The following is a 26,619-nucleotide window of genomic DNA, read 5'->3' as shown; positions in this document are numbered from 1 at the left end:
ATATTTGATTTACGTATATGTATTTGTATCTTTCCATAATTTAGTTCATGATTTTGGTTATCCCCTTGAGGCAACCATGTTCCGAAGCGGCCGATGCTTAGGTCAGTTCATCAGATAAGATTTTAATGACACTCGATACTGTTTGCATTCAGAGCAAGTCTCATACGTTCCGATGGAATAAGGATCCATATTGGAAATGTTAGCTTTTAAGCTTTAACCTGTTGTTTACACTGGCGTTTGCTTTGAGGGCCGGTGGGGCCGTTAGTTGGGATCTCGGTGTTTGTACAGTTACATTATCATTTGCTTTCATGCTTAAATAAACACGACAGAGAAGGTTAACTGTACATGTTTGCTTTTATAAAATATGTTAAAATTACCTTTATCACCTTCTAAAATTACTTTGGAATTGTTCACTGATTTTGAGCGATTCACTCACCTTTGCCTTTACAGATTTTACTTCAGCAGCAGAACAAATCATTTTTGTCTTCTTTGTTAAATTTAGTCAAAGTGAAACAACAATGTTAAACGGATTATTTTAGTCGTCAATAAATTGGAAAAGATTGGATATTCAATAAAAGCATCGACTCGCAAAATCCTGAGCAACTGAACCGATAATGCAAACACATCAAATAAAACGTCCAGATCAATAAGCGCAGAAAGTTCCCCCATCTCCTAGAAAAACATAAATAGGTACATCCGAATTAATTTACGTAAATCAGCTGTAAAATTATGTTATGCTCGTGAAGCCACTCATTCGTAAATGCTGCTGATTCGGCCCCTCCAAATCCATAAACGAATCACTACAGCTCAGCCAAATAAGAAAATCGGTATGCTTTAAATTGTGCTTATATGCAATACTTGAAAATCAAATCGATGCCACATCTGATGAGCTTTTAATGAGGCCACGATTCAAGAACGTAGTTATGAGGTCCTTTTTATTTTAGCCTCGGTAATCGTGGTAGAACAAACAATTTTGTCAAGTCCTCGGCCGTATTTTATACAAAGAATACAGAGGAATATAAATATAAATTTAAAAAGTATAATAGAAAACGTATCCGGAGAATTCACACGTTTTCTTTTCGTTTCAGTCCTTACACTTTCATAGAAATTATCATAAAATATTCACTGGGGAAACTATATTACGGCGGGAAATGAGTTACGGGGCCGTTTCTATAAATCAGTCTTTTTGAGCCTCTTTTCAAGTCAACAAGACATAACTTTAACTAAAGTGTGTTAAGGTTCCTCTCTGCCATTTCAATTGTTCCCGATTTACCCTCTAAATGTGAGTCACAAATTTAAGATTATTAAAGAAGAACAAAGAGCTATATTTATTTATTAACATAATTTATCACGCCACCACTTCGATGCGCAAGGTGGAAGGCCCTAATACCCCCAAAGTGAAAAAAGTGAGCACTTAATATTAAGAAAGGCAACTGTAAATCTTAATTTAAACTTGTAAATTACTTTAAGTGACAAACGCACCGGTGCCCTCTTCACCTTCGCCGCGGCGTAAATCCACGTAGACGACGGCGTCGGTTGAGTGGTCGCCGCGACGCCTTATCCCGTATAAAAGCTCGTCCGAAGGATCCGCCCACCCTCAACTAAGATCTATGTGATTTAATCAAAGCGAAACACGAACCAACTAAGTGGCTTAAAAAATGCTACAACTCACTAATCCCCGTATGTGATTTACGGCGCTAATAAAATAAACTCGATTCCGATGCGAATAAATAACGAAACAGTGCTTAAGATTTTAATTCGCGGCATTTTTTTTTTCTCGTTTTGGGCTTCGCGGGATTATTTATGGTGTAGTCTCCGGTGTTTTATTGGAGCGAATTAAAGCAATTACAAAAAGGTAGCTTTGGTTTGGGGAGTGACAAAGAAACAAATAGCTTCGGCTGGATGTATCAATTCTGTTTCCAAGAGGCAATTCATTATTTATGTTCACTGAATATTTGCTGATATACTCCGTGACAAAGGAAATAGAACAGGAGGCCAATTTTAACTAAATTTGGTATGTACGAAGCTTATATGTCTAAGAATTTTTAGAATAATTAATGACTGAAAAGAGGCGGCAGTATAGTTTTAGAACTGTAGCTCTAGAAGGACCTCTTATGACATTTGGGCCAAGTGTTTACTATAGAATCCGGACTTCTGGATTATTTCTGGAGGTCCTCAGCTTATACTTTCCCTCACATGGGAAAATCGTCATTAAAGATTAGAGTGGTGTAGAGAATGACACATTTGTTTGCTCAACTATGATGGTCATACAGGAAATTGCGGAAGCTCATTTGCTGTCTTAACTTCAGGATCTACTTTTCAGGCAGGATGCTGCTTAATTTCATGTTGTTGGTGTTACATTGGGGTATTTTAATGCCTTCTCGAGCAGCAAAATATATTGGACTTCAGCTCTTCCACCAGAGACTTTGGGAACCTTTCATTTTTCTTTCAGAGTCAAATAGAGATGGTATGGAATGAGCTAACTCAAGACGAAATTGACCACATCACAAGGCACAGTAGAAGGTCAAATTCACCTTAAGTTAATTTTTTGAGTATGGGTCAGTACATGGAACAGCTGGAGGAATGGTTTGGGGTGCCATTGGGTGTACCAGTTGGTTAACTTTAAATTTAATTAGATGTAATTTGTCCTGTTACATCCAGGAAACTGTACATCCTCATTTGTTGTCTTAACTTAGCATCCCTTAGAAGCTAGTTGGAGTATTTTCAAAATTTCAATGTGGTCATGGATAGTGAGACCTTCGAATTTACCACTGATTGAATGAGTGTTGAACTTAATTGGTAGAAGACTTCGAAATCCTGCTCTCCATTACAGACTTGGGGGAACTTTCAGTGTTCTTACAGAGTCAAGTGTAGATGGTATGGAATGAGCTATCTCAAGACGAATTTGACCACCTCACAAGGCACAGTAGAAAGTCAAATTCACCTTAAGTCACTTTTTTGAGTATAGGTCAGTACATCGAACAGCTGGAGGAATGGTTTGGGGTGCCATTGGGTGTACCAGTTGGTTAACTTTAAATTTAATTAGATGTAATTTGTCCTGTTACATCCAGGAAACTGTACATCCTCATTTGTTGTCTTAACTTAGCATCCCTTAGAAGCTAGTTGGAGTAATTTCAAAATTTCAATGTGGTCATGGATAGTGAGACCTTCGAATTTACCACTGATTGAATTAGTGTTGAACTTAATTGGTAGAAGACATCGAAATCCTGCTCTTCATCACAGACTTTGGAGAACTTTCAGTGTTCTTACAGAGTCAAGTGGAGGTAGTATGGAATGAGCTATCTCAAGACGAAGTTGACCACATCACAAGGTACAGTAGAAGGTCAAATTCACCTTAAGTCAATTTTTTGAGTATAGGTCAGTACATCGAACAGCTGGAGGAATGGTTTGGGGTGCCATTGGGTGTATCAGTTGGTTAACTTTAAATTTAATTAGATGTAATTTTTCCTGTTACATCCAGGAAACTGTACATCCTCATTTGTTGTCTTAACTTAGCATCCCTTAGAAGCTAGTTGGAGTATTTTCAAAATTTCAATGTGGTCATGGATAGTGAGACCTTCGAATTTACCACTGATTGAATGAGTGTTGAACTTAATTGGTAGAAGACATCGAAATCCTGCTCTTCATCACAGACTTTGGAGAACTTTCAGTGTTCTTACAGAGTCAAGTGGAGATGGTATGGAATGAGCTATCTCAAGACGAAATTGACCACCTCACAAGGCACAGTAGAAGGTCAAATTCACCTTAAGTCAATTTTTTGAATATAGGTCAGTACATCGAACAGCTGGAGGAATGGTTTGGGGTGCTGTTGGGTGTGCCAGTTGGTCAACTTTAAATTTAATTAAATATAATTTGTCCTGTTACATCCAGGAAACTGTACATCCTCATTTGTTGTCTTAACTTAGCTTCCCTTAGAAGCTAGTTGGAGTAATTTCAAAATTTCAATGTGGTCATGGCTAGCGAGACCTTCGAATTTACCACTGATTGAATGCGTGTTGAACTTCATTGGTAAAAAGACTTCGAAATCCTGCTCTTCATCACAGACTTTGGAGAACTTTCAGTGTTCTTACAGAGTCAAGTGGAGATGGTATGGAATGAGCTATCTCAAGACGAAATTGACCACCTCACAAGGCACAGTAGAAGATCAAATTCACCTTAAGTCAATTTTTTGAGTATAGGTCAGTACATCGAACAGCTGGAGGAATGGTTTGGGGTGCCATTGGGTGTGCCAGTTGGTCAACTTTAAATTTAATTAGATGTAATTTGTCCTATTACATCCAGGAAACTGTACATCCTCATTTGTTGTCTTAACTTAGCTTCCCTTAGAAGCTAGTTGGAGTAATTTCAAAATTTCAATGTGGTCATGGCTAGCGAAACCTTCGAATTTACCACTGATTGAATGCGTGTTGAACTTCATTGGTAAAAAGACTTCGAAATCCTGCTCTTCATCACAGACTTTGGAGAACTTTCAGTGTTCTTACAGAGTCAAGTGGAGATGGTATGGAATGAGCTATCTCAAGACGAAATTGACCACCTCACAAGGCACAGTAGAAGGTCAAATTCACCTTAAGTCAATTTTTTGAATATAGGTCAGTACATCGAACAGCTGGAGGAATGGTTTGGGGTGCTATTGGGTGTACCAGTTGATTAACTTTAAATTTAATTAGATGTAATTTGTCCTGTTACATCCAGGAAACTGTACATCCTCATTTGTTGTCTTAACTTAGCACCCCTTAGAATTTAGCTGGAGTATTTTCAAAATTTCAATGTGGTCATGGCTAGCGAGACCTTCGAATTTACCACTGATTGAATGCGTGTTGAACTTCATTGGTAGAAGACTTCGAAATCCTGGTCTTCATCACAGACTTTGGAGAACTTTCAGTGTTCTTACAGAGTCAAGTGGAGATGGTATGGAGTGAGCTATCTCAAGACGAAATTGACCACTTCACAAGGCACAGTAGAAAGTCAAATTCACCTTAAGTCAATGTTTTGAGTATAGGTCAGTACATCGAACAGCTGGAGGAATGGTTTGGGGTGCCATTGGGTGTGCCAGTTAGTTAACTTTAAATTTAATTAGATGTAATTTGTCCTGTTACATCCAGGAAACTGTACATCCTCATTTGTTGCCTTAACTTAGCATCCCTTAGAAGCTAGTTGGAGTATTTTCAAAAAATCAATGTGGTCATGAATAGCGAGACCTTCGAATTTACCACTGATTGAATGCGTGTTGAACTTCATTGGTAGAAGACTTCGAAATCCTGCTCTCCATCACAGACTTTGAAGAACTTTCAGTGATTTATGGAATGAAGTATCTCAAGATAAACTTGACCAATTCATTAGATTATTGCCAATAAAAGTGAATAGTCATTATTAGAATAAAAAAAATGATTGTCAAATATCCTAGTATTTAACTAAATAGAGTCAAATTATTATTTAAATTTAATCCAATTACATTGAAATCTGTCCATTCAAATATTGGAAAAAAGTTTATTTTATTAAATTCAAGTTGTGAGCTGATAACAAAGTTGTTAAACGATGAAAGAGTGCTCTAAAAAAGTGCCTCTTAACATTGCAAAACAGACACAATCTGAAAACACTTGTACACAAGTAATCCAGGGCTTAAGAGCCAGAAACTTTGGTTTTCTGGAATATGTTGCTTCCTTCTTTTTGTAGCTGAAACTGCCTGGCAGGATGCGCTCTTTCTTAAATTGAGTCGTAATTCGAATAAACTGCGTTCTTGATAATGACAACCGGAAAGCAAGGACTGGCTGAATATATTAACTTTTCCCGGCATTTTTGTATTCAACTTTGTTTTACATTAATTATGCTCTTTTAATTCGGTTTGCTGCTACACGCGTATTTTCCAGCTATTTGAATCGGAGGCATGGAGAAAAAACCGTCGACGTTTTGCTTTTATGTCACAATAATTTGTGGCCGAAACGTTTTGCGGTGGCTTAAGCAAAGACCTCTTCTTTTATGATTATTATTTAAATCGCACCAACAACAAGCAAGTGACAAATTCGTTCATTTAATAATTTTGTTGTGTTACAATGTAATGAGTTCCAGGGATGAGCCGGAAAAAAGGGGGACAAACGGGACGTTTGTAAAAATATAGCCACAGCATTTAGATAATTGAATATGATGGGAATACGAAACGAATTAGATGTAAAAGAGAATTTAATTCATGCATGCGAGTCCAATTTTTCTGATTTATAGTTGCGGCCAACGAGGTAGAAGTTATGGGCCCAATTGGAACATATGCGACCGCAAATGCCGTCCGGCCAAATCAGATTAAAAACATCAAATGGAATATATGCAAGTCAAGGGATATTTATTTCCCTCTTTTAAGTGAATTCGCTAAAATATAAATCTTGATTTCCTTTTTTATGGTGACTTTAAGTGTTTCATATTTCAATAAATTTGATGCATTCCAATAACGGCGTTGATTTATGGCCGTAATAATTTTTCAAATTCTCTCCTAGCATTTAATATCAAGATCATATTTATGGTCTTAAGGTCATTTCACATCACTATATGGGGCAGTTAGAAATTGTTTTTTTATCAACCTTTCGACGTTCCTCTGTGGCCTCCTTTTGCTATTTCCTAAAGTGATTTACTGTTCATCATTTACCTTCTAATTTTAAAAAGTTTAATGTTTCTTTCATACACTAAAAATAATGCAATTTGCAGAATCATCAGTCAACTAGTCATCCGTTAACGATCGATAGAAGCTTCATCAGCAGCTTAAGAACCATCAATTTTTACTGACGTTCCTGCAACTGGCACCAAAGCTCCAAATTCGCAGCAACAACTAACTAGTAACAATTTTAAATAACTAAAATCAGATGTACTTACCAATTACATACATATACCCAGAGACCATGTGGGTGTAAAAGTTGGGCGAGTCCGTCGAAACTTCACATTTGTATCGACCGGTCACTGCGGGCTGCACGTTCCTCAAAACAACCTCGTTCGGTGTACTCTTGCTTAACTGAAACAGAAGTGGGCCGTTATCAGACCGCATCTGTGCAACCCCTGAAAATCCACTAAATAAAAAAGAAAAAGTTTCCGTCGTCGGTGGAACAAGAAAAATGGGTCCGACAGCATCATGACAGGTTCCCCTTATTGAAGTTTATTGAATTACACTTTCGATTTAAAGTAGTCGGACACGTGTTACCCAAATCGGTTATAATAAATATCAAATGGGTGGGACGTTTTGTCGCGTCGCTTTGGCCGTTCCTGCTCGCCGTGTTATTAGCTTTATTGTTGGGGAAGTGCCGGTGATTTTGTAAATGCGACAAAAACGAAATTCATTATTTAAAATGATGGGGAATTATAAAAGCGGGACTACAGAGATTTTTATGTAAAAGAAAATACCTTCAGTTGAGCATATTTCACATAATTCCCATTAAAATTTCATGACTTGTAATTATTAAAGAGTTAGAAAAAGTATATACATATTTCTTGGAGAATTAATGGACACAACTTTCCATTTTTAAAGAAAGGTCTCAGTGTAGAATTGGAAATCAGTAACTTTTTGCCAATAAGTGTTAATGTTATACTTATTTCAGTGTCCAATTATTAAAAATACAACTTGGCAAAAGCTTCCTTCCTGCAAGTACTTTAAAGGATCAGAACTTGTAAAAGCTGGACTGCAGGAACATTAAAATAAGATAAAATATCTTCAATTAAATACGTTTCTCATAATTTCCCTTAATGTTTGATAATTAATAATTACTAAAGAATTAGAAACAGTATTTTCATATTTCTATGTATTTTGGAGTATTATTGGACTTAATTTTTCAATTTTAAAAGGAAGGTCACACTGTGGAATTGGAAATGAGTAACTTTCTAGTAATAAGAGTCAATGTTGTGGTTGTTTCAGAGCCCATTTATTAAAAATGAAACGTACCAAAAGCTTCCTTACTCGATGAGGTCCTAGCTATACTTAAAGTGATAGGAAATTATAACAGCAGGACTGCAGAGACATTTATATAAAATAAAATATCTTCAGTTGAATATGTTTCTCATAATTTTCCTTAAAGCTTTATGATTAATAATTATTCCAGAGTTAGAAACAGTATTTTCATACTTCTATGTTGCTTGGAGTATTATTGGACTTAATTTTTCATTTTTAAAAGGAAGGTCACACTGTGGAATTGGAAATGAGTCACATTTTGTTAATAAGAGTAAATGTTGCAGTTGTTTCAGTGCCCATTTATTAAAAATGTAACGTGCCAAAAGCTTCCTTACTCGATGAGGTCCAGGCTATACTTAATGTGATGGAAATTATTACAGCAGGACTGCAGAGACATTTATATAAAATAAAATACCTTCAGTTGAATACGTTTCTCATAATTTCCCTTAAAGTTTAATGATTAATAATTATTCCAGAGTAAGAAACAGTATTTTCATACTTCTATGTTGCTTGGAGTATTATTGGACTTAATTTTTCATTTTTAAAAGGAAGGTCACACTGTGGAATTGGAAATGAGTAACTTTTTAGCAATAAGAGTCAATGTTGTGGTTGTTTCAGAGCTCATTTATTAAAAATGTAACGTAAAAAAGCTTCCTTACTCGATGACATCCTGACATATACTTAAAATGATGAGAAATTGTAACAGCAGGACTGCAGGACCATTTGTATAAAATAAAATATTTTCAATTGAATAATTTTCTCATAATTTCCCTTAAAGTTTAATGATTAATAATTATTACAGAGTTAGAAACAACATTTTCATACTTGTATGTTTTTTGGAGTATTATTGGACTTCATTTTTCATTTTTAAAAGGAAGGTCACAGTGTGGAATTGGAAATGAGTCACATTTTGTTAATAAGAGTAAATGTTGCAGTTGTTTCAGTGCCCATTTATTAAAAATGTAACGTGCCAAAAGCTTCCTTACTCGATGAGGTCCAGGCTATACTTAATGTGATGGAAATTATTACAGCAGGACTGCAGAGACATTTATATAAAATAAAATACCTTCAGTTGAATACGTTTCTCATAATTTCCCTTAAAGTTTAATGATTAATAATTATTCCAGAGTAAGAAACAGTATTTTCATACTTCTATGTTGCTTGGAGTATTATTGGACTTAATTTTTCATTTTTAAAAGGAAGGTCACACTGTGGAATTGGAAATGAGTAACTTTTTAGCAATAAGAGTCAATGTTGTGGTTGTTTCAGAGCTCATTTATTAAAAATGTAACGTAAAAAAGCTTCCTTACTCGATGACATCCTGACATATACTTAAAATGATGAGAAATTGTAACAGCAGGACTGCAGGACCATTTGTATAAAATAAAATATTTTCAATTGAATAATTTTCTCATAATTTCCCTTAAAGTTTAATGATTAATAATTATTACAGAGTTAGAAACAACATTTTCATACTTGTATGTTTTTTGGAGTATTATTGGACTTCATTTTTCATTTTTAAAAGGAAGGTCACAGTGTGGAATTGGAAATGAGTCACATTTTGTTAATAAGAGTAAATGTTGCAGTTGTTTCAGTGCCCATTTATTAAAAATGTAACGTGCCAAAAGCTTCCTTACTCGATGAGGTCCAGGCTATACTTAATGTGATGGAAATTATTACAGCAGGACTGCAGAGACATTTATATAAAATAAAATACCTTCAGTTGAATACGTTTCTCATAATTTCCCTTAAAGTTTAATGATTAATAATTATTCCAGAGTAAGAAACAGTATTTTCATACTTCTATGTTGCTTGGAGTATTATTGGACTTAATTTTTCATTTTTAAAAGGAAGGTCACACTGTGGAATTGGAAATGAGTAACTTTTTAGCAATAAGAGTCAATGTTGTGGTTGTTTCAGAGCTCATTTATTAAAAATGTAACGTAAAAAAGCTTCCTTACTCGATGACATCCTGACATATACTTAAAATGATGAGAAATTGTAACAGCAGGACTGCAGGACCATTTGTATAAAATAAAATATTTTCAATTGAATAATTTTCTCATAATTTCCCTTAAAGTTTAATGATTAATAATTATTACAGAGTTAGAAACAACATTTTCATACTTGTATGTTTTTTGGAGTATTATTGGACTTCATTTTTCATTTTTAAAAGGAAGGTCACAGTGTGGAATTGGAAATGAGTCACATTTTGTTAATAAGAGTAAATGTTGCAGTTGTTTCAGTGCCCATTTATTAAAAATGTAACGTGCCAAAAGCTTCCTTACTCGATGAGGTCCAGGCTATACTTAATGTGATGGAAATTATTACAGCAGGACTGCAGAGACATTTATATAAAATAAAATACCTTCAGTTGAATACGTTTCTCATAATTTCCCTTAAAGTTTAATGATTAATAATTATTCCAGAGTAAGAAACAGTATTTTCATACTTCTATGTTGCTTGGAGTATTATTGGACTTAATTTTTCATTTTTAAAAGGAAGGTCACACTGTGGAATTGGAAATGAGTAACTTTTTAGCAATAAGAGTCAATGTTGTGGTTGTTTCAGAGCTCATTTATAAAAAATGTAACGAAAAAAAGCTTCCTTACTCCATAACATCCTGACATATACTTAAAATGATGAGAAATTGTAACAGCAGGACTACAGGAACATTTGTAAAAAATAAAATATTTTCAATTGAATAATTTTCTCATAATTTCCCTTAAAGTTTAATGATTAATAATTATTACAGAGTTAGAAACAACATTTCATACTTGTATTATTGGACTTCATTTTTCATTTTTAAAAGGAAGGTCACAGTGTGGAATTGGAAATGAGTCACTTTTGGTTAATAAGAGTAAATGTTGCAGTTGTTTCAGTGCCCATTTATTAAAAATGTAACGTGCCAAAAGCTTCCTTACTCAATGAGGTCCTGGCATATACTCAAAATGATGGAAAATTGTAACAGCAGGACTGCAAGGGCATTTGTATAAAATAAAATATTTTCAATTGAACACATTTCTCATAATATCCCTTAAATGATTAATAATTATTACAGAGTTATAATGAGCATTTTTATACGTCTTTGTTTTCTTGGAGTATTAGTGGACTTCATTTTTCATTTTTAAAAGGAAGGTCACAGAGTGGGATTGAAAATGAGTGATTTTTTGCCAATAGGAGCCAAATTGTAGTTATTTCCGTGTCCATTTATTAAAAATGTAACGTACCAAAAATTTCCTTGTCCGATAAGGTCCTGACAGTTGAAATTTATTGAATTACCCCTTCGATTTAAACTAGTCGGACACATGTTACAGACGAAATGAATCAGACGAAAAACGTCCCCTGAGCCAAGTGAACGAAAGAATCGCACTAATAAATTATCCTATATTTTGTTGTTGTTTTTTATTTCTGTACGTGAGCAGTATTGCCAAAGCCATACAATGTCTGGGACCTTCATATTGGTCAGTGGGTTTTATAAATTGCAGCTACATACCATAACGTTTGATGCATAACCTTTTGTTTTCAGTCTCGGAACGGTTGCAATTCCGGATTTCAAATCAAATTCCTGCAATCGCTTCCGGTGATTGTACTTATGTGGTTTAAAGTCATTAAGTTGTCAAATGGTATTGTAATTAATATATCGATTTTAACGTCAACAAAAGTGACAAGGTATCAAACATTACATCATCAAACGTCATCCTTTTTGTATCCCACGTTCCGGCTGCAGCTTAACGTCGTCAAAGAATCTTTGTGCCGGTGTAATACCTATTTTTAACTGCTGGCTTTAATGCCTTATTACGAGAGTAAAAAGCATATCACACAGTCAGAACTGACAAATAAACCATTTTCACAAGCTCATTTCCAGTCGATAATGGACAAGGCCGGATATTAGCTCCAAAGATATTTTCATATTGCGCCTGCCTGTCTAAAAAGGCACAAGGAAAAACATCGTAAATCCACTTATTTCGTTATTGGAAATCAATAAGTATGATGCTGCTTTATTAAGTCACTCTTTTACTCCGCTGAACTAGATACTTTGTTAATTATAATAGTAAAATAAATAAGAAACCTTTTTCATCATTAAATAAGTTTTAATTTTTTTTAATTGGGCACCCTTTCAATCGTAAGGGGCTTTATATCCGTTTGATTAACTGGTTTGTATGGTACATACAAATGTAAATTCAATTCAAAATGGGGCCCATATCGAAAAACAACCCATCGATCCGTACACCCTCAAAGATTCCCATTGTAAGTACCCAAAGCTATACGTGAATACAAAACGCGTCGGTGGAAAGTTAATGCCACAATGGGAGTTCGAGGGAGTGTGATTAAAACTTTGTGCGAACCAAGGCGGGGATCGTTTTCGCACACAGATATCGACGATTCGGTAACGAATTTAGTAAACAGTGTTTCCAAAGTAAATATGTTGACATAACGTGTTTGCTGCCGCGGCGACAACTGATTGATATCGGGGTTGGGTGTAGCACTTCGTTAACACCTTTATGTTACTTGATATTGCTGGAATTATGTAATTCTAGAAACCGTTTTAAAGTTCACTACGACGCCATTTTACGTTTGCCTTAAAGGGGAATTTGTAGGTTATCATAAGTGGAATAAAATTTATATAATAATAATCTTCGGCTCCTCCTAAGCCCTCATGAGTTGAAGTAGTATTGCTACCACTGAGTATTTTTTGGAGGCTCCCGCTGCTGCATTAAATTCTCGTTCCCCTTTAAATAACGCTCATCTCCGTAACGCAGTAAAAACGAAAGGTATCATTATTTATTGGGGCCAATCTCCCAAACATGCATTTGATTGGAAACCACCCCGGCAAGCCATCATTAATAATAGATAAATTCACCATATCTTAAAGAGGCATTTCGAATATTTCACAGGCAGGAAACTTCATTTAGCCGAAGCCGAAAGTTTCCCTTGTAATGGCTTATGTTCTTCAGAATTTCCGCCAGAATGAAGTTCCACTCCTTTTTCGCTAATGCAGTCAAGTTAAACTTGTCAACAACGGCGGATGTAAACAACTCGGATGGAAATATTCGTTTGCGATGTATTGAGTTGGATTTTTCACGGGAATATCTGTCCCTTTAGATGGAGTAATAAGTGCATTCGAGTTAGAATTTCGGGATCGCTTTAAAAATGGAACTTGTTAGTGAGACGCTCGTCTAAATCAATATTATTCACAAAATATCTGGTTATTAAAATTTTTATTAAAATTAATAATAATAAAACACACTTCAAAAATATATATAATTAATTAGGAAAATAAATTGAAGTTACTGACGAGTTAACTCGTCATAAATCATTTCTTCTAACTATTTTAGCTTCATTTGTAAAACAATTTCCTTAGAAGATATTGATATTTATACTGATAAATCTTTTTCCAATAATATACATGTATAATTAGCAATTGAAATTTCTGATTTATTTTCCGAAGATATTTAAAACGATAAACCTCTTTCCTAAATTATACTTAATTAATTAGGTAAATAATGATAAACCTTTTTCCAAAAGTATACTTAAATATTTAAGAAAATATATTAAAAAATCTCAGCTCACCATTTCATTTTTAATTTTACTCAATTTACTCATCTACTTTCTTAGAAGATAATGATATTTATTATAGATAATTATTAGTAATTTTCTAATTAAAAATAAAATAATAAATTGAAGTCATTGACTTATTTCAAGATTATCAAGACATCCTCTTTCCCAAATAATATATAATTAATTAGAAAAATAAATTGATGAATATTTCAAGATTCTCAACACATCATCATCCATTTTTTCAGTTTATATTTTCTTAATTTATGTATCCACTTTTTTGGAAGATATTAATATTTTTAATGATAAACACCTTTTCAAAAATATACTTAAATGATTAGGAAATTCTTAAAATTATTAGCTTATTTAAAAAATTTCAGTTCACCATTCCCCATTTCTTTTTAATTTTACTTAAATTATGCATCAACTTTTTTAGAAGATATTGATATTTATAGTGATGAACCTCTTTCCCAAATAATATATAATTAATTAGAAAAATAAATTGAAGTTACTGAATATTTCAAGATTCCCAACACATTTTACACCATTTTTTCAATTTATATTTTCTTAAATTATGTATCGACTTTTTTGGAAGATATTAATATTTTTAATGATATACACCTTTTCAAAAATATACTTAAATAATTAGGAAATTCTTAAAATTATTAACTTATTTAAAAAATTTCAGCACACCATTCACCATTTCTTTTTAAATTTACTTAAATTATGCATCAACTTTTTTAGAAGATATTGATATTTATAGTGATGAACCTCTTTCCCAAATAATATATAATTAATTAGAAAAATAAATTGAAGTTACTGAATATTTCAAGATTCCCAACACATTTTACACCATTTTTTCAATTCATATTTTCTTAAATTATGTATCCACTTTTTTGGAAGATATTAATATTTTTAATGATATACACCTTTTCAAAAATATACTTAAATAATTTGGAAATTCTTAAAATTATTAACTTATTTAAAAAATTTCAGCACACCATTCACCATTTCTTTTTAAATTTACTTAAATTATGCATCAACTTTTTTAGAAGATATTGATATTTATAGTGATGAACCTCTTTCCCAAATAATATATAATTAATTAGAAAAATAAATTGAAGTTACTGAATATTTCAAGATTCCCAACACATTTTACACCATTTTTTCAATTTATATTTTCTTAAATTATGTATCCACTTTTTTGGAAGATATTAATATTTTTAATGATAAACACCTTTTCAAAAATATACTTAAATAATTAGGAAATTCTTAAAATTATTAACTTATTTAAAAAATTTCAGCTCACCATTCCCCATTTATTTTTAATTATACTTAAATTATGCATCAACTTTCTTAGAAGATATTGATATTTGTAGTGATAAACCTCTTTCCCGAATAATACATAATTAATTAGAAAAATAAATTGAAGTTAATAAATATTACAAGATTCTCAACACATCATCATCCATTTTTGCAGTTTATATTTCCTTAATTTATGTATCCACTTTTTTGGAAGATATTAATATTTTTAATGATAAACACCTTTTCAAAAATATACTTAAATAATTAGGAAATTCTGAAAATTATTAACTTATTTAAAAAATTTCAGCTCACCAATCGCCATTTTTTTTTAATTTTACTTTAATTATTCATCAACTCTCTTAGAAGATATTGATATTTATAATGATAAACGTCTTTCATAAATTATATATAATTAATTAGAAAAATAAATTGAAGTTACTGAACATTTCAAGATTCTCAACACATTATCCATCATTTTTTCAACTTATATTTTCTTAATTTATGTATCTACTTTCTTGGATGATATTAATAATTTTAATGATAAACCTCTTTTCAAAAATGTTCTTAAATAATTAGGAACATTTTAAAATTACTAATTTATTTAAAAAATGTCAGCTGATCATCCACTATTTCTTCATTTTAACATTACTTAATTTATGCATCTATCTTTTTAAAAGATTTCAAAATTCATTCAACACATCATACTTTCTTACAATGTCGCATAGTTTCAAAAATATACATAATTAGGAAAATAAATTGAAATTACTAACTTATTTCAAGAATTTCAGCTTATTATTCAGCATTTCTGTTAATATAAGACTCTTCTTTTTCTATTGTTAATTTATGTATGCATTCACTTATTTAGAGCACATCCATATTTTATTACGATAGTATTATCATTAATTACTCAGTTATTTAATTATGAAAATATACTATATACTTATTTCAAGAATTTTAACCATAACTTCTTTTTCTTTAAATGGTATTTAAATTTTAATCTAAAGAATCTTTTAGAAATAAGTTTATAAATATAAAGTCCACATAGATGGAAAAACTATTAAAATCTTATGACCTGCATAAAAATGGACTTCGCATTATATTGAACATATTTTTTTTTAATTTATATATGTACATATAAAAGTTTATTTTTGTTAAACGAAACAAGCCCGTTAAATTTTAAAACATCCACATAAATCTAAACGCTCAATCCAGGTTTATACGTCAAGATTTAATACAACAATCCCACGAACAATATCCGTTACGTACCGTATAAATTTAAAATTTAATTCACGCCATCGCCAGAAAAATCCTGCGACCCATATAAAAACAAAAAAAAAAAAAATACTTACATCAACATCAATGCCCGGAAGGGGAAACACTTGTGTACTAGGCATCTCCTTGGGGATATATCTGAAAAACTCTTTCTGGCCCTTGTACCATTTCACCGTGTAGAGCAGTTCGCCTTCCAGGTCGTATTTGCACTGCAGCGTAACGGTGTCCATAATTTTCGCAGCCGCCGGTATCATAACCGCCACGTCCCTCAGAGCCGACACACCTGAAAGCAAATGGGCTTTTAAGAAACGTTGTCGTGGGAAGCTGAAGGATTTCCTTATGGATTTATTGCCACAGGAAAAATTCCAGTCCAATCAAATTACGTGTCAGTAACCGTAAGGAGGGTAGTAAATGTTGCAGGAATTAAGTAATAATGACTGCAAACGCATACGATTCGGCGGCAGTAAACGTTTGAGACGGCCTTAATGGGCTGCAGTTGAGTGTATTCCCAGGTCGGATATACCGACATTATCCACCCGTAATGTGGGATAGTGAGCAAGCGTTTAGAAATTGTTCCTTCCTAACGGTAATTAGTCGTCGCAGGAAAGCTTAGGCTTCGGTGGCATATCTTAAAGGAAAATTACTAATCGGGCTGCTTACCCTCACCGCAGATGTCAGAGGTGATTTAATAATAAATCCTTTCTTTTCCGTCTTGTGTCTTCCGGAGTTGAACGAATTTTGTTTTAATCCTGCTGATGGGGTTGCTCCGGAGCAGGTTTTGTGCCATGTGTAAAATGATTTTAATGTGTTTCAGGAAATTGAATCGTACTATTTAGTTACACCCCCCTGATTTTCTAAATTAAATATAAAACTGTCGACGTGGAAACATTAAAATTACTAGTCCAGTTAATAGCTGCAATTCCCCGACTACCACCCGGAATATTCAATACAAAGCAAGGCATAATTTCAAATAAAAGTCCGGCTTAACAATAGGAAGGCCGGAAAAATATAATCCCCAGTCGAGAAGTGTCGATAAAATGGCATCGGTTATAAAAATAAAAAGTTCCCAACTACATATTTTTCGTGAAGAGCTTTATGGCCGAAACTAATCGCAAGTTGGTACGGCCAAAGAATTCTTTGATAGCTTTTTCTTCGTACCCCCCCGCGTTTCATCTGCCGCGGATGATTTCTTAGATCACTTTCTCAAGTAGTTTACGGTCCCGTTCCCGATGTGTATTGTCGTTTTAGTTTCGATTAGCGTTGAGGCCGGGAAGTTGGATTGGGTCGCAGCAGGATCCGGCATTATTATTTTAAATCCCGCTCACATGTCACGGACATTAATAGGATTGCCGGTAATATTATTTTTACGTGGGGCGGAAATTAAATTTCAGTGGTCTCTTCAAATACATTGAGTTTGGTTCAATTAAATTTTCTTACGCCGACTGAAGCTTTACAGCTTTCACCGACGTAAAATGTTTTACGAATTATTATCTATTTTGGATGCTAAATAAATATTAAATATTTTATAATTGAGTGAGCACATATTTATTTATGTTCCACGATAAAATATTGTATGAAAAATCATTTTATATTTAACCTAGTATAAAATATCCTGCTGAATTAACTCCATTTTAACATAAATATTTATTTTTATCTGTAGGTGACAAAAATTTCACGTTCAAGTAGTCCAGATCCTGAAGGGTTTGCGTGTAAACAGGAAATAAAATAAAAAGCCCATGCATAAAACAGTAACAAGGGCTAATCCTCAAAAGGATTATTATGAGCAGCAGCAGGTTAACGGTGGCCCATTCAGGGCTGGCGTACAGTTAGATAGAGGAGTCCGTCGAATAATTCCGTGAGTTTTACAACCGCAAACACATCGCCCAATCCCAAAACGGGACTAGACAGCTGTCTTATTCCAGGTCGGGGTTTTAGTCTATTACACAATGTTGAACACGCTCAACAAATAAGGAAGTTGCTACAGACCGCACATTTTTAATTGCCCGACGCGTTTTACCCTCGTTAAATTGTCGGATATAGAAACTTTGGGTTTCCAAAACTTTATTGACGAGTAATTAGTGGACTTGTGCAAACAGAAATTTTGTTCTGGAGCTCCCAATTTGCCATCGATAAATTTTTAAGGAGATAAATCAGTGAGTTGTTGCTCAATTTTTAGAGTTTTATTTGTACACCAAACTATAATATTTGACAATGAAATTGAGGTTTTCGGGACTACAATAACAAAAAGTCCGCAAATGTTTGTTTAACCTTTAATATCTATTAACTACTTTTATACCTTAAATTGGTAAATGTTCACGTGTAAGACGAGTATAATTAACATAAACTTAACAGTAACTGTACTGCAAACATCATAATTAATTCAGAATTATAATAGTTACAATTACACGTTTATGCTTCAACTTTAGAGATAAATCAGAGAGCAGTTGTTTAATTATCATCTACATATAAACCTTGCATTTATGTGTAGATGATAAGGTCTTAGACTCCCAGTCCTGCAAACAACTAAATCCCCACCTTCATCTACTAGTTTAATATTTAATTAATTGCTAGTTTTAATTATGATTTTAACAATTTTATATTATTTTTTGAGAAATATTCTTGTTTAAAAATATTTAAATCTTCATCTACTGGTTCAATTTAAAATATATACAAATTGGTTATGATTATAATATTTTTATGTTTATTTATATATTTGTAGAAATATTCTTTTTTGTTACTTTGAAACTTACGAGAGATAAAAATTTGAAGAAATATTTAAATCGTGGAAAAGTTTGAGCCTCACACTGATAAAGTGAAGCTGATAAAAACTTAGACCTCCATTCCTTCAACTATCTAAACCACCAGCTCCATCTACAAGTTTAGTATTTAATTACTTACTAGTTTTAAATGTGATTTTAACAAATTTTATATTCATATTTTTCAGAAATATTATTTTTGTCTAAAAAGATCTAAATCTCCATTTTCATCTACTGGTTCAATTTAAAAGTAAAACGAGTTTTTTATAATTATAATACTTTTGTTTATTTATACATTTGTAGAAATATTCTTTTTGTCTTCTTGAAACTTTCGAGAGATAAAAAATTTGAAGAAATATTTAAATGGTTGAAAAGGTTAAGCCACACACTGATGTGAAAATGATAAAAACCTCCATTCCTGCAACTATCTAAGTCACCAGCTTCACCAACTAGTTTAACATTTAATTAATTACTAGTTTTAATTATGATTTTAACAAATTTTATATTAATATGTTTTGAGAAATATTATTTTTGTCTAAAAATATTTATCTTTATCTACTGGTTCAAATTAACATTTATACGAGTTTGTTATAATTTTTAAAATTTTATGATTATTTATATATTTATAGAAATATTCTTTTTTTCTTCTTCAAAGTTACGATAGATAAAATATTTAAAAAAATATTTAAATGGTCGAAAAGTTTGAGCCTCACACTGATGTGAAGCTGACAAAAACTTAGACCTCCATTCCTTCAACTATCTAAACCACCAGCTCCATCTACAAGTTTAGTATTTAATTACTTACTAGTTTCAATTATGATTTTGATAAATTTTATATTCATATTTTTCAGAAATTTATTTTTATCTAAAAAGATCTAAATTCCCATCTTCATCTACTGAATCAATTTAAAAGTAAAACGAGTTTGTTATAATCGTAATACATTTGTTTATTTATATATTTGTAGAAATATTCTTTTTGTCTTCTTGAAACCTTCGAGAGATAAAAAATTTGAAGAAATATTTAAATGGTTGAAAAGGTTAAGCCACACACTGATGTGAAAATGCTAAAAACCTCCATTCCTGCAACTTCTAAGTCACCAGCTTCACCAACTAGTTTAATATTTAATTAATTACTAGTTTCAATTATGATTTTAACAAATTTTATATTAATATGTTTTGAGAAATATTATTTTTGTCTAAAAAAAGTATCTAAATCTCTATCTGCATCTACTGGTTCAATTTAACTTATATAGGAGTTTGTTATGATTATAATATTATTATGTATATTTATATATTTATTTTTTGTGTCTTTGAAACTTACGAGAAATTAAAATATATTTAAATGGTTGGAAAGATTAAGAATCACACTGATGTGAAGATGATAAAAACTTAGATTTCTATTCCTGCAACAATATAAATCACCAGCTCCATCTACTAGGTTAGTATTTAATTAATTAGTAGTTTTAATTATGATATTAATATTTTTTGAAAAATTTAATTTATGTTTATATTTTCAGAATAATATTTCTTTTGTTTCGTCTCCAGTTGAGACGTGTTGAAATATTTAAAGGAATAATTATTAAATTATTAAAAAACCAATAAATAAATATATTGAAAAATACAATACAAGTTTTATACTTTTAATTTATATTTAACGAAAATGTAATATTATGTAACTAATAGTTGAATAAATTATATTTACACATTTATCCTTAAATTTAATTTAATACTATATTAATTAAAACATAATATATTATTATAAACTAGTTAAATAAGCTGGCTATAACAGTAAAACCGAGTAGCAGCTATATTGTGCTAATTTGCGCTACGCTTGACGTGTCGAAATATTCGATCGCAGTCCCTAATTTGCAAAGTTTACATTGTTGAGGGGCTTAATTAGCTCCAGATGCATAGGTATGTCGGCAAAGACTGCGTATTCCGTAAGTTAAATAGTTTCGTAGACTTGGCAGCCGGGGAAGTTGGACGATTTGAGCTTCTTAGGGAGCCTTCAAGGTTTATCTCACGCATGACGGCTCTAACAGGTTTTGGAACGACTCAGGCAACAGCTATTACACAAATGGGGTTGATAATTTCCACACGCACTGTTACGCATTTATGAAAGTCAAAATTTAAAGGGAAATTGTACACGAAAATGCCGAAACAGTGAGCCGTTTCGTATTTTATATGCACGCCGGTATTCCGGGCGGTTAAGTAGACAAAGACCTCGCAGAGCCTGAGATTGTTAATAATTCTGTTACAAGATGCGAAGCCGCGGTGGTTAACTCATTCCCAGTACGACGTTCTACATCCAACCATTATTTAATACCCATATATTGTTTTCTTCTCGTTTCCATGTATTCAATACCATGTTATCCTCATAATATTATTATAAATTTGAACTTCAAAGCTGCGTAAGAAATTTTAAGTAAATACTCGTGAAAGGATTTCAACATCAAATTAAATTAACATTTCAAATGTGTTGGTTGCATTTATATACATGTACTATAAATTCCACGAACGTGTGCATTTTCCACTTAATGCTATTGCAAAACAATGAGGCGTTTAAATATCCCGAAATTTTCAACATTCGTCTATCTTAATTTACATTCAAATTCAATTAAACGAAAAGCCTCGAGGGAGTTTTTAATAAGATTTGTGACAAAAGAGTTTTTGTTCCCATTAATAAACTTATATACACACTTATTCTGAATGGAGGCGACGAAAAACTTTTCAGAACTTTGTATGTGACTTATTTTAAACTTTTGGGGTTACAGTTGAAAACAAAGTGGGATTATCACGGAATATCATCTTCTGAGAGATTTAAAAACTTGAATTATACTTGTATTAGTGAGTTGCAGTTTCTTACTTTTAAGGGGAGTTTATCATAACATTTACTTTGGTTTTTTAATAATACTATGTAAATATTTATTTACTATTTTTTAAATATATTTCTAAACTAGTAAATGGAGGTGGAGATATAGATGTTTGCAGGAATTAAGATCTAAATCCTTATCATCTCCGTATCAGTTTCATAGTTTCAACCATTTAAATCTTTCTTTAAATATTTTGAAACCTGTCAAGTTACATAGAGATAAAATTTGTCTAAAAATATAAACAATTATAAAAATATTTCATTAAATTTTTTATCTCTCGTAAGTTACTAAAAGACAAAAAGGATATTTCTCTAAATTTATAAATAATCATAAAAATATTATAATCATAACAAACTCGTATATATGTTAAGTTGAACCTGTAGATTAAGATAGAGATTTAGATATTTTTAGACAAAAATGTTATTTCTCAAAAAACATGAATATAAAATTTTTTTAAAATCATAATTGAAACTAGTAATTAATTAAATACTAAACTATTAGATGGAGCTGGTGATTTAGATAGTTGCAGGAATGGAGGTCCAACTTTTTATTATCTTCACATCAGTGTGAGGCTTAACCTTTTCAACCACTTAAATATTTCTTTAAATTTTTATCTATCGTAAGTTTCAAGAAGACAAAAAGAATAATATTTCTCTAAATTTATATATAAGCATAAACATATTATAATCATAACAAACTCGTATAAGTATTAAATTGAACCAGTAGATTTAGATAGAGATTTAGATATTTTTAAACAGAATAATTTTTCTCAAAAGATATTAATATAAAATTTGTTAAAATCATAATTGAAACTAGTAATTAATTAAATACTAAACTATTAGATGGAGCTGTTGATTTAGATAGTTGCAGGAATGGAGGTCCAACTTTTTATTATCTTCACATCAGTGTGAGGCTTAACCTTTTCAACCACTTAAATATTTCTTTAAATTTTTATCTCTCGTAAGTTTCAAGAAGACAAAAAGAATATTTCTCTAAATTTATATATAAGCATAAACATATTATAATCATAACAAACTCGTATATATGTTAAGTTGAACCTGTAGATTAAGATAGAGATTTAGATATTTTTAGACAAAAATGATATTTCTCAAAAAAACATGAATATAAAATTTGTTAAAATCATAATTGAAACTAGTAATTAATTAAATACTAAACAATTAGATGGAACTGGTGATTTAGATAGTTGCAGGAATGGAGGTCCAACTTTTTATTATCTTCACATCAGTGTGAGGCTTAACCTTTTCAACCACTTAAATATTTCTTTAAATTTTTATCTCTCGTAAGTTTCAAGAAGACAAAAAGAATATTTCTCTAAATTTATATATAAGCATAAACATATTATAATTATAACAAACTCGTATAAATGTTATATTGAACCAGTAGATTTAGATAGAGATCTAGATATTTTTAGACAAAATAATATTTCTCAAAAGATATTAATATAAAATTTGTTAAAATCATAATTGAAACTAGTAATTAATTAAATACTAAATTATTAGATGGAGTTGGTGATTTAGATAGTTGCAGGAATGGAGGTCCAACTTTTTATTACCTTCACATCAGTGTAAGGCTTAACCTTTTCAACCACTTGAATATTTATTTAAATTTTTATCTATCGTAAGTTTCAAGAAGACAAAAAGAATATTTCTCTAAATTTATATATAAGCATAAACATATTATAATCATAACAAACTCGTATAAATGTTAAATTGAACCAGTAGATTTAGGTAGAGATTTAGATATTTTTAGACAAAATAATATTTCTCAAAAGATATTAATATAAAATTTGTTAAAATCATAATTCAAACTAGTAATTAATTAAATACTAAACTATTAGATGGAGCTGGTGATTTAGATAGTTGCAGGAATGATGGTCCAACTTTTTATTATCTTCACATCAGTGTGAGGCTTAACCTTTTCAACCACTTAAATATTTCTTTAAATTTTTTATCTTTCGTGTGTTACAAAGAGACAAAAAGAATATTTCTCTAAATTTATAAATAATCATAAAAATATTATAATCATAACAAACTCCTATATATGTTAAGTTGAACCTGTAGATTAAGATAGAGATTTAGATATTTTTAGACAAAAATGATATTTCTCAAAAAACATTAATACAAAATTTGTTAAAATCATAATTAAAATTTGTAATTAATTAAATATTAGACTAATAGATGGAGTTGGCGATTTAGATAGTTGCAGGAATGGAGGTGCAAGATTTTATCATCTTCACATCAGTGTGAGGCTTAACCTTTTCAACCACTTAAATATTTCTTTAAATTTTTATCTCTCGTAAGTTTCAAGAAGACAAAAAGAATATTTCTCTAAATTTATATATAAGCATAAACATATTATAATCATAACAAACTCGTATATATGTTAAACTGAACCAGTAGGTGAAGATGGAGATTTAGCTATTTTTAGATAAAAAGAGTATTTCTCAAAATATATAAATATAAAATAGTTAAAATTATAACTAAAACTACATTTTATTTGAAAACTAAACTAATAGATGGTGATGAAGATTTATAAATTTGCAGGAATGGAGGTCTAAGTCCTTATCATCTTGATATTAGTGTGGGGCTTAACCTTTTCAACTATTTAAATGATTCTTTAAATTTTTAATATCTACAAAATTGATAGGAGACAAAAAGAGTATTTCTCTAAAAATATAGATTAACATAATAAAATGTTATACCCATAAGACTTGTACATATTTCAACTTGGAGCTGAAGATTTAGATATTTTTAGACAAAAAGAATATTTTTCAGAAAATATAAATATAATTAATTAGAAATTTTTAGATAAAAAGAATATGTCTAATAAAATATAATTAAAAATAAAATTATTAAAATCATACCAAAAACTAGTTCATCGAAGTCTATTGAAGTTTCTTCATGGTGTCCCATATGTTAAGTGTTCAATCGGTATTAAGTCAAAAAATCTGACAAATGGCTCTAACTATATTGGAATATTAGAAATATTTCAAAATTAACATAATGATTGAAGGTCGTACATTAGTCTGCTCAAAGATTCATCAGGTCATTCTATTTTACCACATTCTTAACACTCCAACCAACACTATAACCAAGATAATTTCGTAATTTGAAGGGAAATATAAGCTAGGGACGACCAAGAGGACTGAATTGAAAGTATTCAAGTACTAGGAGGTCTTCCGTAAATCACTCATTGGTAAATGGTCAATTAATCAGGAAGAGACCCTCTGGAGCTAATGTGGTAATTTTGACACTCGTTTGTCTCTCGACGTCTATCTGAAACCTGGAAATAATATTCAAATGGTTTCTCTGAATGTATATGATCTACATATTTTCCTTTAATTTATTGTTATTTTATTATTTATATTTTATTTATTTTCTCTTCCATTGAGAGATAAATCTAGGAAATTTCATTGGTACTATATTATTCTATTTCCTGCACCCCAAAAATATATGTATCTAAAATATTTACTCAGTTTTCTGATATTCCAAGCACATATAATTCGGAATGTAACATTTACCCGGGGAAGTCTTGCAAGAATATCAATCATAAAAATCGAATAAACAATCAAGACGCCGGAGTTACATTTTTATCCGGCGATATTTTTTGAGTTCATCTCACTGTTCGGCATAATATATTTCGTAGATTGAAAAAAGGCACATTTCCGAATGTAATATAAACCAATATTTGTGTATGGGTATAATAAACCTCCAAAGGAGAATGCACAAACAAACCTATACTATCGCATCCGTTGCTTACAGAAATTCAACCGTCTATTGTGTGCTCGAGAGTTATACTTTCCCCCTGTCCCGAAACCATGAATCAACTCTTTCCGAGTTTAATCCGTCGCAATTAAAAATAATAAAATGGTTTACTGAAACAATTTTCTATTTGCTAAGCCCGAAATTTATTATTCGATCTTTTTAACCTTTTTTCCTTTTATCTTGGTTAACAGAAAATCATTTTGGCTCAGCTTACAAGTGTTTTTTTATTAAAAATCCAAATACGTCCGGCGAAAAAATTAATCTGAAACGATTCCGCGTCCACAAAAACACTCGCCAACATTCGTCTGGAGCAGATGTTGCCGGGACCGCTCGCCGTGAAATGGGACCGGATGTTGCATGTCCGTTTTCTAGCTGACCAAATAAAAACATTTAGTATTTAATGAAGACCCAACTAAAGTTGAATTTAGCACGTGTGTCCGTATGTTACCGCTCGGCATCAATCATCCGTACCGTCCAGATACTGGTGTTCATTTCTGGTGCCACTTTCGTTGTGGATTATTATCTCTGGAACGCGTGGGACGCGATACAACGGACATGGCTACACATATTTGGCTGGGGGCCGGTGCGGATTATTATTTTCATATTTTTATGTTTGTATTTTTAGGAAAATACTATTTTTATTTCTGCGCAACATGACAGGTGTTAAGATATTTTACATCTTGAAAAATTTGAGTGGCTGAAACTGTTCAATATCTTTTTTATATTAGAGGCTTGAAGCTTTCATTTCTCTTTATATTAGTGCAACTTGATATATTTTTTTAAACAGAGAGTCTAATTAGTAATATTGTTAAGACAAGTTTCAGGAAGACGTCGAAGGACAAATAAATATCAAAACTGCTCCCTCAGATCTCAGAAATTTCTTCGAGATCTGTCGTTGAACTGACAATAAGTAATCTACAGAAGGACAAAAGCTTGTTTCTTGTAGAACACTTTACCATATAATCCAATCTTCAGTCAATCAAATAGAAACATCATCTTGGTCAAAACTTGGAGTGGTAAGTGGTGGAATGGAATAACTTTCTCTGAACCCTTCAAAGCCCAATTTACCAACAGATTAATGTCCAACCTCGTATTATGCTGATTACTTTCAAGTAAATGTATTGTCCTGG

The 26,619-nt window shown here is 31.5% G+C and overlaps 1 protein-coding gene across 1 annotated transcript in view; it reads right to left on the bottom strand.

The window, feature by feature from the left end:
• The window catches only part of LOC109601936 (uncharacterized), a 158,601-nt gene that overhangs the window by 41,219 nt on the left and 90,763 nt on the right, over positions 1–26,619 (bottom strand). The window contains exons 2-3 of the mRNA XM_049965595.1: positions 16,153–16,358; positions 6,877–7,012 (exon numbers count right to left, since the gene is read on the bottom strand). Coding sequence (XP_049821552.1) covers positions 6,877–7,012; positions 16,153–16,358 — 342 coding nt within the window. The remainder of the gene's footprint in view (positions 1–6,876; positions 7,013–16,152; positions 16,359–26,619) is intronic.

Source organism: Aethina tumida, chromosome 3 (assembly GCF_024364675.1).
Source record: "Aethina tumida isolate Nest 87 chromosome 3, icAetTumi1.1, whole genome shotgun sequence".
NCBI classification, from domain to species: Eukaryota; Metazoa; Arthropoda; class Insecta; order Coleoptera; family Nitidulidae; genus Aethina; species Aethina tumida.
Note: the sequence above shows the minus strand (reverse complement) of the source record. Positions and strands in the feature narration are given on the sequence as shown.